Source organism: Glycine soja, chromosome 9 (genome assembly GCF_004193775.1).
Source record: "Glycine soja cultivar W05 chromosome 9, ASM419377v2, whole genome shotgun sequence".
NCBI lineage: Eukaryota > Viridiplantae > Streptophyta > Magnoliopsida > Fabales > Fabaceae > Glycine > Glycine soja.
This window is the reverse complement of record NC_041010.1, coordinates 5,008,679-5,025,254: the sequence shown is the minus strand read 5'-3', so window position 1 is coordinate 5,025,254 and position 16,576 is coordinate 5,008,679. Positions and strand designations below refer to the sequence as shown.

Below are 16,576 nucleotides of genomic sequence, written 5' to 3'. Positions count from 1 at the left end.
GAAAACAAGAAAAAACAAAGATGCTACATTTTTTTTTAGCACACCAAAAAAGTATATTTTATTAATAAAATGAGCAAGGAATGTCACAAGTAATACCATTCCAGCCGACACTTACAGAGATGATATCGATGTTATTACAAAGGGAACCCGTGCACACCCCCCAATAGCCACATTCATTCCTTTCGGGAAAACATTCTCTCCCACTTTAAAACAAAACACTCCTCTTCCAAAAACATCTTTAGCGAGAGATCTTACATTGAGATTTTAAATCACATTTTGAAGGACCCATATATTGTGCACTTGTCTCTGAGTTGTTTCGGAAAGTCAATTTGTTGCCTTTCTCTGTCTCTCGGTTACTTCAGAAACAGAAGGGTATAAGGGAAAAAATGTCCAACAAAGCTGCTCCGGAAATAAAGTATGATGTTTTTGTTAGCTTCAGGGGCCAGGACATCCGCGACGGGTTTCTTAGCCATTTGATTGACACTTTTGAAAGGAAGAAAATAAACTTCTTCGTAGATTATAATCTTGAGAAGGGAGATGAAATATGGCCATCACTTGTTGGAGCAATTCGAGGATCATTGATTTTGTTGGTCATATTCTCTCCAGACTATGCTTCTTCGTGTTGGTGTTTAGAAGAACTTGTGAAAATACTTGAATGCAGAGAGGAATACGGACGTATTGTAATCCCAGTTTTCTACCATATACAACCCACACATGTTCGACATCAATTGGGGAGTTATGCAGAAGCATTTGCTGTGCATGGAAGAAAACAAATGATGAAGGTGCAACACTGGAGACATGCTTTGAATAAATCTGCCGATTTAGCCGGAATTGACTCATCAAAATTTCCGTAAGCTCTTTTCCCACATAAATGTTGAATACTTTCTTTAATATTTTCTTTAGTTTATATATATGCGTATTAATTATCATAAATAACTGGCTGTTTAAGTTGGAAAATGTTGTAACCTTTATTTTTAAAAAATTTCAGCATATTATAGGCTTATTAGTTATTACTTTGACTTAAATATGTGTTTGGTCCTTGATATATATATTCATTTTTGGCATATGATCCATAGTAAATTTTTCCTTTGAATCAAGTCTCTAATATTTTAAAATTTTTGTTCGAGGTCTCTGCCGTTAATCACGATCTATTATCTGCTTATGTGCCATTAACCAAACACTTAGACATGCGATGTGTGGTGTCATGTGTGCTCGTTGTCTGAGTAGGATTAAACGTAAGATTTTTTTTTAATTTTTTAAAAGTAAATACGATGTCGTGTATCGTTTCTAGACGGGAAGTAGGAGGCTTCGAAGGTGGAGACTGCGACGAAGATCGAGGAGATTAGGGCGTGTGTCGTTTCTCTAATATGAAGTAAGAGTCAATGGAAGTCCCAAACTCCGGCAACTGAAATCAAAGTGGTCACCTTCTTAGGCGACCTTTGTCCCTTCTTCTCCGATCACAAATACAAACCCAAAACATCCTTAATTAACCTCCTCGGATCTCCACCCGAATTTCCTTGATGAATCCAAAAACCTCTCCGCTTTCGAAACCATATCCAAAACCTCTTCATTATCTAACAAAACAGAAATCGAACCCGAACCTAAACTCAGAATTGAACCCGTCATCCCCACATATCCCTCCACCCACTTTGATCTCCGGCGGTTGTGTCGGGAGAAGCCAGGGGTGGGGCACTTGTTGGTGACAAAGGAATGGTTCTTGGCGACAGATCTCTACTTCCTGAGAATGGGATCCGAGTTAGAGAGAGTGAACTCGGCGGCGTGACTCGGGTGGAGTTGTATTTTTGAGTTGCCAAGGTGGGTTATGACTTTTTTCGAGAGAGCAGAGAATGAGTGAGAACCAAATGATTTGGTGGCGGCCTGGAGTGGGTGGGTATTGTGGTGTTGGAGGTTGTGGTGATCTCTAGAGAGGAAGGAGGCAACGGTGCGGTGATGGTGAACCAAATCTGAAGAAGGATGGAGATGGTGGTTGCGAGTTGTGCACTGTGTTCGCGCGGTGGTGGTGTGCTTCCATCGCGATTTGTGGTTTGGTGGTGTGGGTCGTTGTTCGATGATAGTGATGGTGCGTGGAGAGATTGCAGGAAAGAGGAAGAAGGAGCTTACAGAAAGGATGTCATTTTTAATTAAAAAAAAACTTTTTCCTACTTGTAATCTCACTTTGGTAACGAGTACATGGGACACTTACATGTTTGGTTAACGGCAAGGACCTTGGATAAAATATTTAAAATATTAAGGACCCAATTCAAATGAAAAATCTATTATGGATCATATGCCAAAAACAGATATATGTCAGGGATCAAAAACATATTTAAACTTATTACTTTTGCATTATCTAATTTTAGCTCGTGCACTATGCTTTGTTGGTCTATTTAATTTAAATATGTTCATATATATATATATATATATATATTCTATTTCTAAATTATTTTAGATGGCTTTTTTACATTTGGTGAGATTTTTTTTAAAATTACCAAAATGGGTAATTAAAACTTAAAAAAGTTATAAATATGAATAAGTTGTATTTTAATTTAAAACATGAATAATTAAAAACTCATGTTTAATTAATAACACATCTTTTGTTCATCATTCACGAGGTGCCAAACCAATGGTCCGAGTAAAGGGGGGAAAGTTGTAGCTTGAATAAACAAATTAAGCATGTACCAAAGTAGTATAACTCAATTCTCAATTTTCATGTTCAATTTATAAAAAAAAATTAAAATTAAACATACTACTCACATCCCTAATTATCCCATGAAGCACTTTGCTGCCCAGTACAAACGCACATGATAATATCTACAAACTGCTGCACCACATGCATTAGTTTTTAAAACTTATAAATTTATAAAGGACTATGCGGCCTAGAAACACAATCTTTTTTTTTTTTTGTTGAAGTTGTTTTTCTAAACATGACTTCATTTTATAAAAAGAAACAAAATAAAAGAAAGTTGTGTTTTAATTCTTGACTTTTAACTTGAAGTTGTTAATTAAAACTTGATTTCAAAAATTAAAATTTAAAAATACAAAAATCATGTTTTAAAACAGGACTTCTTTATTTGAAGTCGTGTTTTAAAAACACTACTTACACATTTATTTGCATAAGTATTTAAAAATTTATCAATTTTGGTAAACAAAATTTAAAAAATACCCCTCACTTGTAAAAAAACCGACTTTAGATACAATCAGTAAAGCCCCTTTATTTATTTTTTAGTCCATCATTCGTGTCGAACCCTACCCCCACACACAAAGCCTTCCAAATAATTGAATTAATATTAACAACATTGATTTTAACATATAATCTCTCTGTGTGGTGTTTCATATAGAAACGATGCTGCGGTGCTTAATGAAATTGTCGATCTGGTACTGAAGAGGTTAGTTAAACCCCATGTTATCTCAAAAGGGCTTGTTGGAATTGAAGAGAAAATTACAACCGTAGAATCATGGATAAGAAAAGAGCCAAAGGACAACCTTCTTATTGGAATTTGGGGTATGGGAGGTATTGGCAAGACAACCCTTGCAGAAGAAATATTTAATAAATTACAATATGAATATGAAGGTTGTTATTTTTTAGCCAATGAAAGAGAAGAATCAAAGAATCATGGAATAATTTCTTTGAAGAAAAGAATTTTTTCTGGGCTATTACGATTACGATATGATGATGTGGAAATTTACACAGAAAATTCCTTACCTGATAATATTCTTAGAAGAATTGGCCATATGAAGGTTCTTATTGTTCTTGATGATGTGAGTGATTCAGACCACTTGGGAAAATTGTTGGGAACTCTTGACAATTTTGGATCTGGTAGCAGAATACTTGTAACAACTAGAGATGAACAAGTTCTGAAGGCTAAGAAAGTAAAAAAGACATACCACCTTACAGAACTCAGTTTTGATAAAACACTGGAACTTTTCAATTTGAATGCCTTCAACCAAAGTGATCGTCAAAAGGAGTACTATGAGTTATCACTTAGGGTGGTCAATTATGCCAAAGGCATTCCATTAGTTGTTAAAGTTTTGGCTGGTCTTCTTCATGGAAAAAACAAGGAAGAATGGGAAAGTTTGCTAGACAAGCTTAAAAAAATCCCTCCTACAAAAGTTTATGAAGTCATGAAACTGAGTTACGATGGTCTAGATCGTAAAGAGCAACAAATTTTTCTAGATCTGGCATGTTTCTTTCTTAGATCGAATATAATGGTGAACACTTGCGAGCTAAAATCTTTATTGAAAGATACTGAAAGTGACAATTCAGTGTTTTATGCATTAGAAAGATTGAAAGATAAAGCTCTTATAACTATTTCTGAGGATAATTATGTATCGATGCATGATAGTTTGCAAGAAATGGCATGGGAGATTATTCGACGAGAGTCTAGCATAGCTGGAAGCCACAGTCGGTTGTGGGATTCTGATGACATTGCTGAAGCATTGAAAAATGGCAAGGTCAGCCTAGCTTAAAATAATATGGCATGAATAACATTTGATTTTTGTGTGTGTGTGTGTGTGAGTGAGAAATGTGGTTTTTGATCTTAAAATTTTTCTTCTACATTGATGGCAGAATACTGAAGACATTAGAAGCCTACAGATTGACATGCGAAATCTTAAGAAGCAGAAGTTAAGTCATGACATATTTACGAACATGAGCAAATTACAATTTCTGAAAATCTCTGGAAAATATAATGATGATTTACTTAATATTCTTGCTGAAGGGCTTCAATTTTTGGAAACTGAGCTAAGATTTCTCTATTGGGATTATTACCCTCTAAAATCGTTGCCAGAAAATTTTATTGCCAGAAGACTTGTCATATTGGAATTTCCATTTGGCAGAATGAAAAAACTTTGGGATGGAGTCCAGGTAAATATGTCAGCCTTAGTCTCACTGTTACAATTTTCTGTTAATTCAAGGAATACAATATTAAGTAATTTAGCTGATGTGATATCTTCATTTTGTTTTATTATATTACAGAATCTGGTGAATCTAAAAAAAGTTGACCTCACTTCCTCCAATAAGTTAGAGGAGCTCCCAGATTTATCAGGAGCCACAAATCTTGAAGAACTGAAACTTGGGGGTTGTTCAATGTTAACAAGTGTGCATCCATCTATTTTCTCGCTGCCCAAACTTGAGAAATTGTTCCTTATTAACTGCAAGTCTCTTACCATAGTCACAAGTGATTCCAAATTATGCAGCCTCAGTCATCTCTACCTTCTTTTTTGCGAGAATCTTAGGGAATTCTCACTAATATCAGACAATATGAAAGAACTAAGATTAGGATGGACAAATGTGAGAGCATTGCCCTCATCATTTGGATATCAAAGCAAACTTAAATCACTAGATCTAAGAAGAAGTAAGATTGAGAAGTTACCTTCATCCATCAACAATCTTACGCAACTGCTACATCTAGACATACGTTATTGCCGGGAGCTTCAAACAATACCAGAGCTTCCCATGTTCCTTGAAATTCTAGATGCTGAATGTTGCACTTCACTTCAGACTCTGCCAGAGCTTCCCCGGTTCCTTAAAACACTAAATATCAGAGAATGCAAATCGCTTCTGACTTTACCGGTGCTTCCCTTGTTCCTTAAAACTCTTGACGCCAGTGAATGCATATCATTGAAGACTGTGTTATTGTCTCCTTCAACGGCTGTTGAACAGTTAAAGGAAAACAGTAAACGGATTCTGTTCTGGAATTGCTTGAACTTGAATATATATTCTTTAGCGGCTATTGGGCAGAATGCACAAACCAATGTGATGAAATTTGCAGGCCAACACCTTTCTACCCCAAATCACCATCATGTTGAAAATTACAGTGATTATAAGGATAATTATGGTTCTTACCAAGCTGTTTACGCATACCCTGCAAGCAATGTTCCACCATGGTTGGAGTATAAGACAAGAAATGATTATATAATTATTGATCTATCTTCTGCCCCACCTTCGCCTCTCCTTGGCTTCATTTTTGGCTTCGTCTTTGGTGAGAGCACAGACATGAATGAAAGGCGTGAAGTTAACATCACTATAAGTGATGTTAAGGGTAAAGGTAAAAGGGAGACCAACAGAGTCAGAATGTACATAGATTATGGCATTGGGAAAATTATATCAGATCAGGTGTGTGTGATATACGACCAAAGATGTTCTGACTTCCTAAAGAGAAGAGCCGAAAATCAAACAAGCTTTATAATCCAGGTTACAATTCAGGCACAATGGGCAGTCGATCCAGGTTTAAAAGAATTTGGGGTCAGCCCAATAAGCACCTTGACATATAAAAGTTTCATTGACATTGAAGAAATGGAATTGCATGACAGTGACTGATCAATGTTTCAATTTCATCAAACTAATGGAATCGGGTTGTGCCTCCTATCATCCCAGGTATTTCCTTCCTGTGGTTTATGCTGAAATCTTTTATTTAAGGTGGGTTTGGTGGGAGAAATCTTTAGCATATGTTTCTAACAAAATTGATCTTTTTTAAAGTTTGAAGTAAATAATCACAGTGCGGTTATTAGTTCACCCAATATACATATATCAAGTAGGCCAAATGACCTGTTTGGTCCTTTATTTTTATTTTTTTTTGTTCATTTTGATTCTTTATCTTTTTAGACTGGTTCAAAATGATCATTTTGTTAGTTTGAAGCTAATGTCGTTAACAATATTCAAATACCAGCGACTAAAAGCTACCAAAAAAATGAAAAATAAGGCCAAAAACTGTTGTAGCTCCTTCTCTCTCTCTCCCTCCTTAGAATTGGTAATCTCCCCTCAAAGGCCAAAACTTCCCGGCATCAAATCCCTCCTCATCAACTCCCTAGTTCCTATCCTTCCTGCATCAAATCCCTCCTCATCAACTCCCTCTCCAACCTGTCGGACCCTAGATTGGAAAAACGTCACCAAACATTAATAAGTTCTGAAACAAACAACTACAAGTAATGATTACTCAAAAGATAATAGTATGCAAGTGTACTCAAAACTACCACATTATTATTATTGTCAGTCTGCATGTTTGTAGACATAGATATATTCAGAAACTTAAAGTTTTAGTTTTATAATGATGTTATCTAGATTGTAATATAGAAATAGCAAATAAAGAAGTTATTTCCTTCAGAGTCACCCTTTTTACCACTTATTGAAACAGAGATTGCCTAAGCTTTATTTTTTTTTATTCGTACAAAATTTCTTAAACCATGTGGAACTTTCCATTGGCTCTGGCATTGTTTTAAATATTGATTCACACATTACCTCGTATTGTTAATTTGTCTTCATGTCATAAATTTCGTAAGTTGTAAAAATGTCCAGGATCAAGACAACAGCTGTCTTACCTTGACTTCCTCAATACCACGCTAAAAACGAAAACAAAAATATAAAGGATAATAGGATATACACTTCTGTCTGCTGAGAGATTATTTATTCCCTGACTTTAGTACATTTCTCTCTTTCCTATGCATTCAGAAAAATCGATCATGAAAATATGATGATAGATGAGGACTATATATGTAAAATAATTCGACATATATTTTTTTTGTTTTTCTAGGAATTGACATGATATTTCTGCCACTCTGATCACTATTCTCTTTTATTGTCTCTTTTTCTCCTTTGTTGCTAGTAGAGGAGAAAACCGGTGAAATAATATAACTTTTTGTTTATAACAGTAAATTTCATTCCTAAAGATGTTGATTTATTTGTTCATATTTTATCATTGTGAAATGCTATTGTATGAAGATTTATCAGAACTTATTTGAGGCAATCAAACTCGTGTTTTTAACAGTTTCTATTTTTTCTTGTTTGGTGAAATTAAATGTCCTTTTCAGGGTAATTAAGGGGCACGATGCATACGAGCTCCAACAGTAAATGTAGAATAGGCTTTAGTACTTGCTGCAGATGACCATTGCCAAATTCTCATGTACCAATGCAGAGAAGGATAATGGGCAACAAAATGTAGTTGTATGGTGGAAGGAAATAATCCTATTTGATGACCAGGTTGTAGCTAGCTACAAAGTCATTTTTTTAAAAGTGTCTGAGACTTGTGCATGCCTTTGTATGTTGTCTTAAACCCGGTTCAGTTAACTGAACCAGTTTCAAAAAGAGTTCGATTCAGGTTTTAAAAATCCGGCTCGATTTTTTTCTGGATTAATTCAGTTCTATCAAAAATTAGATCAATTCTGTTATTTTGCACAGGCCTATTACGAACCAGCAAATGGTGGGCTTATATCTAGTTCTAATGAGAATGCAGCATGCAGCATGTGTTCACAAAAACAAATATATGTGGGTTGAAATCTTGATAACGGCTAAATATGAGTTATTTTGATGATAAAAATATATTGAAAATATCTTTAAAAATATTTATTTAGCAGTTATCTTTGGCTTAAATATTAAGATTTGATATTTTTCTTATTCATGGCTTGCAGATATGAAAACGAGAAATTAAAGGAGAAAAAATCCAGAAAATATCCAAAACATCAGGAAATCTTAAGAAGATATAATTACAAGCAAAACAAATCCAAAAGACATCAAAAATATCAAAAAGGAAGATTTTTAGCATCAAGCCCAAGTCCACTGCAACAACTATAAAAAGAGAGTCAAGCAAAGCAAAAAAAACACACACCACAGAACCCCTCTCTCCTAGGAGTTTCATTTACTCTCTTTCTCTTTCACCCCTATTATTCCATCCGTTTTTATATCCTATCCATTGTAAAGCCTTCAATGGACATGAGTGGCTGAACCCTTAGTTTCTATTCTATTATCTTTTCTGCTTTTATCTTGCATTATTCATCTTTACACTCTGTTAGGGGTTAGACGCTCGGAAAAGGGTAATTTCTAATAGAAATCTTTTCTACTTTTATCTTGCATTATTCATCTTTACACTCTGTTAGGGGTTAGACGCTCGGAAAAGGGTAACTTCTAATAGAACAAAAAGAAAGGATTTCATAAGAAAATCATTACTAGGAATAGAATGATAATTTTATGCCTATGCATTCTTGCAAACATCTAGGATTCATACTTCATGCATTTTATTTGTTGAGTCTTTGCGAAGGGATTTGGAAGATAGATAAATAAAATATGCTTGTCATCGTGAGGAATCAGGGCAAGTAATTGAACATATGTGGGTAGAATAGAGTCACCTAAATTGATAAAGAAAAATCATAAACTCATACATCCTAGGCAAACAAGGCAGACCAGGTCCCCACCTTATCAAATTCTGATCTTATTTTATTTTTATCTTTTATTTTTCTTATTTTATCTTTTCTTATCTTTATCTTAATCTTTTATTTTTCTTATCTTCTACTCTTATTGTCTTATTTTCTTTATCTTCTATCTTTATCATCTTTTAATTTAAATCATTTATTTTTATCTTTAAATCTTTATCTTATCTATTATATTTTCTTTTCTTTATTTTAAATTCTTTATCTATTGCTTTTAAATTGGATTTGTATTAATCTAAGTACAAACAAAGTCTCTGTGGATTCGACACTCGGACTTCCAAGTATTTTACTACTTGTGAAAAATTTGGTACACTTGCCAACGAGTTAACAAGTTTTTGGCGCCGTTGTCGGGGACTTTGTTTTTCGTACTTGATTATTTGCCTATTCCAATTTTAAAGCAATTAGTTTTCACTTTTTATTTTACTTTCTTTTTTATCTATTTTTTTTAGTTGCTTCATTTTATTTTTCAATTTTTTCTCTTTATTCTTTTCTTTTTTATAAAATTAAAAAAAATTAAAAAAAATTTTAAAAAAATTTAAGTTTAATTTTTATTCTGTGATAACGTGCATAGTAGTTGTTTCTTTTGTGAACAGTGCACATTCCTTCTTTAAAGAACGCATCATGGCAGAAGATCGTCCACCGAAGATGACGCTAGAGGATTACTCTAGTCCTATTATACCTCAATACTTCACCAGCATAGCCAGACCAGAGGTGCAGGCGGCCAACTTCTCATATCCATATTCCCTCATCCAACTGATTCAAGGGAATCTATTTCACGGCCTACCAAGTGAAGATCCATATGAACATCTGGTCACATACATCGATATTTGCAACACGGTGAAGATAGCTGGGGTTCCTGAAAATGCAACACGCCTCAATCTTTTCTCTTTTTCACTAGCAGGGGAAGCAAAAAGGTGGCTACACTCCTTCAAAGGTAACAGCTTTCGAACATGAGAAGAAGTTGTAGAGAAATTCTTAAAGAAATACTTTCTAGAATCAAAGACTGTTGAATGGAAGATGGAAATCTCTTCCTTCCATCAATTTCTCGATGAATCCCTCAACGAGGCACTTGACCGCTTCCGCGGACTGCTAAGGAAAACACCTACACATGGATACAGTGAACTGGTGCAACTAAACATCTTCATAGATGGCCTACGACCCCAATCAAAACAATTACTAGATGCAACTACATGAGGGATGATCAAACTAAAGACACCGGAGGAGGTAATGGAACTCATAGAAAACATGGCAGCTAGTGATCACGCCATTCTTCGTGATCGCACATATGCACCAACAAAGAGAAGCCTTCTAGAACTCACCACTCAAGATGCAACCTTAGCTCAGAACAAGCTGTTGTTCCGACAAATAGAAGCCCTAATAGAGACCCTCAACAAGCTTCCACAACAACTACAAGCGGTAAGTCCTTCTCACTCTTCTGTGATGCAGGTAGGGGGATGCCATACATGTGGAGGAATACACGAGCCTGGACAATGCATGATCCAAGAAGACCCTTCCAGGGAAGTTAACTACATGGGTATACCAAATCGCCACGGATTCCAAGGTTACAACCAAGGAGGTCCGTCTGGATTCAATCAAGGATCAACCGGATTTAATAGTGGCCCATCTGGATTCAACCAAGGAAGGAACTTTACACAAGGCTCAAGATGGAGGAATCACCCAGGGAATCAATACAACAAGGAGCAACAAGCTCGAGGAGACATTGAACCAATTCATACAGTTTTCAATGTCAAATTACCGCAGCACAAACACCTCGATCAAAAACTTGGAAATGCAGGTAGGACAATTGGCTAAACAGATGGCTGAAAGACCCTCTAGTACCTTTGGAGCCAACACGGAAAAGAACCCCAAGGAAGAGTGCAAGGTCATGCTGACCAGAAGCCAGAAGAGAGCACAAGGAGAGGCAGAAGCAGAAAAAAACCAGTCTGAGGAAGGAAGGACAGACATAGATGAAGAGAGAAAAGAATAAGAGAAGAAAAAAGAAGAAAGAGAAAAGAATGAAGAAAGAGAAAGAAATGAGGAGAAAGCACAACAATGGGAGAAGTACTCATAAGTAGAAATTCAACAAGAAAGCATTCTCCAAGTCAATACCCCTCCTCATCAACTTATTGTCAAGGAAGAAAGACATGGAGAACATGAGAAAGCCTTAAATGTCATTCTTTCCTTGATCGCTACCACTTCTCTTGCAATAATGTGGAAGCTGCTTCCAGAATACACGAGTTTTATGGTGTCTCTAGCTAAGAGGCGAAAATGCAAGGAAGATGTGTTCTATGTGATCTTCATGCCACCTTGAAGGCATTTGATTCGTCAAGCTAATGACGTTAAAGAAGCGCTTACTGGGAGGCAACCCAAGATTTCTTACCCTATCTTTCTTTTAGTTAATTGCATTATGTGTTTTGTTTTTTTTAGGATAGTTGTGTTATTTCCTTTCTTTATTTTGATTTTGTGCATTTTAATTTCAGCAATTTAATTCCAGTCGTTTAAATTTAGTCATTGAATAAAAATTGCATGATATTTGTGAAGTCACTATCTAGGCTTTTTCTGAAGGATTCAACACTTGAAATGCTGCATGACAATTGTGAAAATACTGGTTTCCTAGAAGCAAGACTCATTCAAACAATGGAACATGAATCACAAAGAGAGAAAAGGTTAGCTTGATGGAAAGAGATCATGGTTCGGTAAGCCGATAACTTTATCTTGTCCCGGTGAGCTATGTGAACTTAATTATGAGAGAACGTTTGTTTTTAAATTCCTAATTTTGCATCATTCTTAGACTGTTAGATTATTTACATAAGGTGGATATGATCAAGGCCATGTTTCTTTTTATTTTAGCCACTCAGCCAAAAAGTCAACCTGTGATGAATTTATCCCTTGCACCCCTGTTGAGCCAAAAGTAATAATGATTTGTTTGAATAAACCCCTGAGCTTAATTTTGATATCCTTGACCTTGTTTTAGGGTTCTAAGAGAGCATAAAGGTTTCAAGCTATGATAAGTCCTTAATTTGGGGGATTGTTAAGGGAATTTGCCTAAAAAAAAAACAGCACACAATAGGTCACCCTCAGAAGCTTGTAAGTCCAAAGTATTCTTACCAAAAAAAAAACAACACACAATAAGACACCCTCAAAAGCTTGTAAGCCCAAAATATTCTTATCCAAAAAAAAAAAGATTGCAAATAAGGGCATAAAAGAAGAGGTGCCATAAGTGCTAAGGTAAAAAAAAAAAAAAACTTTGAAATTAGGGCAGAAAAAGAGAGGTGTCATAAGTATCAAGAAGAAAAGTGTTGTTAGAGGAATAAAGGCTAAAAAATAAATAAGCCTAGGCAGGAAATAAGTGAAAATTTTTCTAAGGATGCATGCTCTCTTATAATCCTAAGTTTTTGAAATCCCAGAAAAACCATAATTTCTTGTTTAGTCAGGCCCTGTTATGAGCCAATAAAAGTCCTTAGTGATCCACCAAGTGTAAGTAAGAATAACTTTAACTGAGATGAAGTGCAAATTTGGGAATCTTAATTGCAGGTCGTAAAATTTCAAACATTCACCTCAGACACTTGTGCACAGAGAGAAACACTAACCTTGTGAGGAAAGTGAGGCAAGCCAACTTGATTAATTTTCGATACTAATTATTTTCATCTCATCTCTATGTTGTTTGTGCTTCCATTGTGAGATTATGGCAAATGTAGAAAGGACCAGTTGAAAGAATTTGAAAAAAATTACAGCTATTGAAAGTGTTGGAGCATTCAGAGCCTGCTCTCATTTTTGTTTTTGCTTGAGGATAAACAAAGTTTTAATTTGGGGGATTTTGATAACTGCTAAATATGAGTTATTTTGATGATAAAAATATATTGAAAATATCTTTAAAAATATTTATTTAGCAGTTATCTTTGGCTTAAATATTAAGATTTGATATTTTTCTTATTTATGTCTTGCAGATATGAAAAAGAGAGATTAAAAGAGAAAAAGATTCAGAAAATATCCAAAATATCAAGAAATCTCAACAAGATATGATTACAAGCAAAACAAATTCAAAAGATATCAAAAATATCAAAAGGAAGATTTTTAGCATCAAGCCCAAGTCCACTGCAACAACTATAAGAAGAGAGTCAAAGTCAAGCAGAAAAAACACACACCACAGAACCTCCTATCCTAAGGGTTTCATTTACTCCCTTTCTCTTTCATCTTTATTATCCCATCAGTTTTTATACCCCATCCATTGTAAAGTCTTCAATGGCCATGAGTGGCTAAACCCCTAGTTAGGGCCTGACAGGCCTAAAAGCCAAGCGATGTATGATGTACTTACTATTTATCAATGCAAAGGTGTTTTCTATTCTATTATCTTTTTTGTTTTTATCTTGTATTATTCATCTTTATATTTTGTTAGGGGTTAGACTCGGGAGAGGGTAACTTCTAAAGAAGATGTAAAGAAGGTATGCATATATTGGTTTTAGGGGTTAGACGCTCGGAAGAGGGTAACTTCTAATAGAACAAAAAAGAAGGATTTCATAAGAAAATCATGACTAGGAATAGAATGATAATTTTATGCCCATGTATTTTATTTGTTGGAAGATAGATAAATAAATCTGTTGGATATATATATATATGTGTGTGTGTGTAAGCCTTTGTATACTGTTTTAGCAATATTTAGTAGGGTCCTTTCACTTATCGAATTTCTTATAGGACCACTCAAACCGTGTATCAGCACTATTGTTGTTTGCTTTGCACCCATATTTTTTACATTTTCCATCCTCGGTGGAAGTTGGTTTCCGTGAATAAAAAATATATAGGTGGACTTTTAGGCTGTAAAGGTTAAAAGCAATTCCTTTTTCCATCATTAGTTGAAAATTTATTAGTGAAATTGCTTCTTAAACTGCAAGGCAGACATGTATATAGTATTCGAGGCAAATGACTTTGTTACTGTGATCTCCATCAATTATTCAATTTTGGTTGATTAAAGGGAAGAGAAGAATAACCGAGGCTTAATTTGAAAGCTTTCTTATCATGAAAAAGCTAGTATATATTCATGTATTTTCCATAATATGACACCCTAGCTTCTCCTTCCTTATTTCAACTAGTATTAGATATCAATTTTCAGTTTTATAAACACTGGTTTTCCACATAATTTCTAACTCTATTTCTCTATCCAGTTATATCTACCTTGAGGCTCATACATATTCCGGTATAGAGACAAATTAAGAAAGATCCACTGTGTACATGTTCCACTGCAACACCATACTTTGTTTGAGTTGTTCTGGAAATTAAATGTTTTGTATTTCTTTGGCTCTTCTTTTTTCTTTGTCTGTCAGTTATTTCAAAAACAGAAGGGTGTAGAGGAAAAATCCATGTCAGAAAACGTAGCTCCTCAAATAAAGTATGATTATTTTGTTAGCTTCAGGGTCGAGGACATCTGCCACTTCTGGAAAATTGTTTTCCTACCTTGACTTCCTCAATACCATTTCAACGTACGCTAGACAAACTTATAAGAATTCCTCCTACAAAGGTAAATTTAAGTGATGAAACTGAGTTACAATGGTCTAGATCACAAAGAGCAAGAGATTTTTCTAGATCTGGCACGTTTCTTTCTTAGATCGAATATAATGGTGAATGTAAGTGAGCTAAAATCTTTATTGAAAGATAATGAAGGTGATGATTCAGTGCTTTATGGGTTAGAAAGATTGAAAGATAAAACTCTTATAACTTTCTCTATCGATAATTTTGCATGTAAGCATGATAGTTTGCAAGAAATGGCTTGGGAGATTGTTCGCTGAGAGTCTAGCATACCTGTAAGCCATAGTCTTCGATTGTGGGATTCGGCTGATGTGACACTTCATTTTTTTAAAATAAATTGAAAAGGATTTATATTTAAAAATATATATAATTTTAAAAAAATGATAAGATTTTTAAATAAATAAAGAAAAATAATTTTATTAATTAAAATGATAGTTTGAAAAAAAATAAAAATATATTTTATATATTTATTTGATAGGAAATAAAATAGAGTTCATTTTTATAAAATAAATAAATAAATAAATAAATAACAGAGTAAATAAAAGGCACAAAGTACCTAGTTATAAATAGAGACATAATAAGTCACTCTTTACATTTACAACACGTCTCTTCACCATCTCTTCCTCTCAAATCCATTTTTCCTTCATTATTTTCCAAAACTCTCTCTTCTTTCCGCATACACTCAAATCTGTTTCAGTAAAACAATGATTCCGAACTCATTCACTATTGGATCGTCGTAAAATTTGAAAGTGTGGTTCAGAACTTATTTTCTCACACGCCCATCATTGGGAGTTTTGAGATGATATCTATGGTGCAAGAAATGTCCCTCACACTGAGTTTTCTCTTTCCCCGCAGACACCCAAAACCTATCACAGTAAACCTATGATTCTGGACTTGTAAACCATTGAATCATCGTGAAATTTGGATACTACCTTCCGAACCCATTTTTGGACAGTCACACCGTTGGGATTTTTGCAATAATATTTTTGCAGAGAGAAATTAGTCTCGCACCTTGACAGTAAAATGGAGGCTACAATCTCTTCCTCTTCACCTAACGCTTGGAAACCCTAACAGAGCAAACAGATGAAAAGCTTGAGAAATCTTAGGGAACTGCTAAAGGTAAGGGATGCGTTTATTACAACTAGGGTTAGAATGAACATGTGTAGGAATCCTAAGGAGATCAAATTGGGATTTATTTTGGGATGTTTATTGAATTATAATTTTTCCTTTATGATTATAAATACGATATTGTTGTGTTTGACAGACCAATTGATGTCCTCATGCGAATTGGTTGATAAAATTGAGTGCTCTTGGTATTTTCGTGTTTTTAACCTAGAATTTTTATTCATTGATTTTGATATGATTGTGTCAAATTGTTTGAGGGGTTTTACTCCCTATGTTGTGAGAAGCATTTTTGTATAAATTATTTGTACTTTTGACAAGATTTGCTAGATTGACATGATAAATTGTTGTGTTGAGATTATGAAATTGTGATTAAAATTGTGCTTAAGTGATAAATTGAATATGTGACGAATTATGAGATAACATGCTGCTTTGAGATCATAACATTGTTATTGGGATTGAGTATAAGTGCAAAGTTGAACATGCGTTGATTTGTGAGATATACATAAACATGTGATGGTGGATTGTGACGCTGTGATATGTTAAAATTGTTTATTATGAAATTTGGTTGTGAATAAGTGTGTGGTAATACTTGTGTTGTGAGTTATGAGTTGTGAGTTATACAATAACCCGACTGGTGTTTACCTTGAAAAAAAAATGATTATGTGCAGTGTTAAAGAGAAAGTGTAGGATTCCTAGTTAGGAACCTAAAGTGTTAAATTGTAACGCAATGTGT

At 34.6% G+C, this 16,576-nt stretch overlaps 1 protein-coding gene across 1 annotated transcript; it reads left to right on the top strand.

The window, feature by feature from the left end:
- The first annotated feature begins 133 nt into the window (after positions 1 to 133).
- On the top strand, positions 134 to 8,103 carry LOC114366821 (disease resistance-like protein DSC1). Its single transcript, XM_028323820.1, has 5 exons — positions 134 to 850; positions 3,339 to 4,452; positions 4,568 to 4,864; positions 4,976 to 6,376; positions 7,807 to 8,103. Exons 1-4 carry the CDS (start codon positions 387 to 389, stop codon positions 6,317 to 6,319), a joined length of 3,219 nt encoding a protein of 1,072 aa, XP_028179621.1. The 5' UTR covers positions 134 to 386; the 3' UTR covers positions 6,320 to 6,376; positions 7,807 to 8,103.
- The last annotated feature ends 8,473 nt before the right edge of the window (positions 8,104 to 16,576 follow it).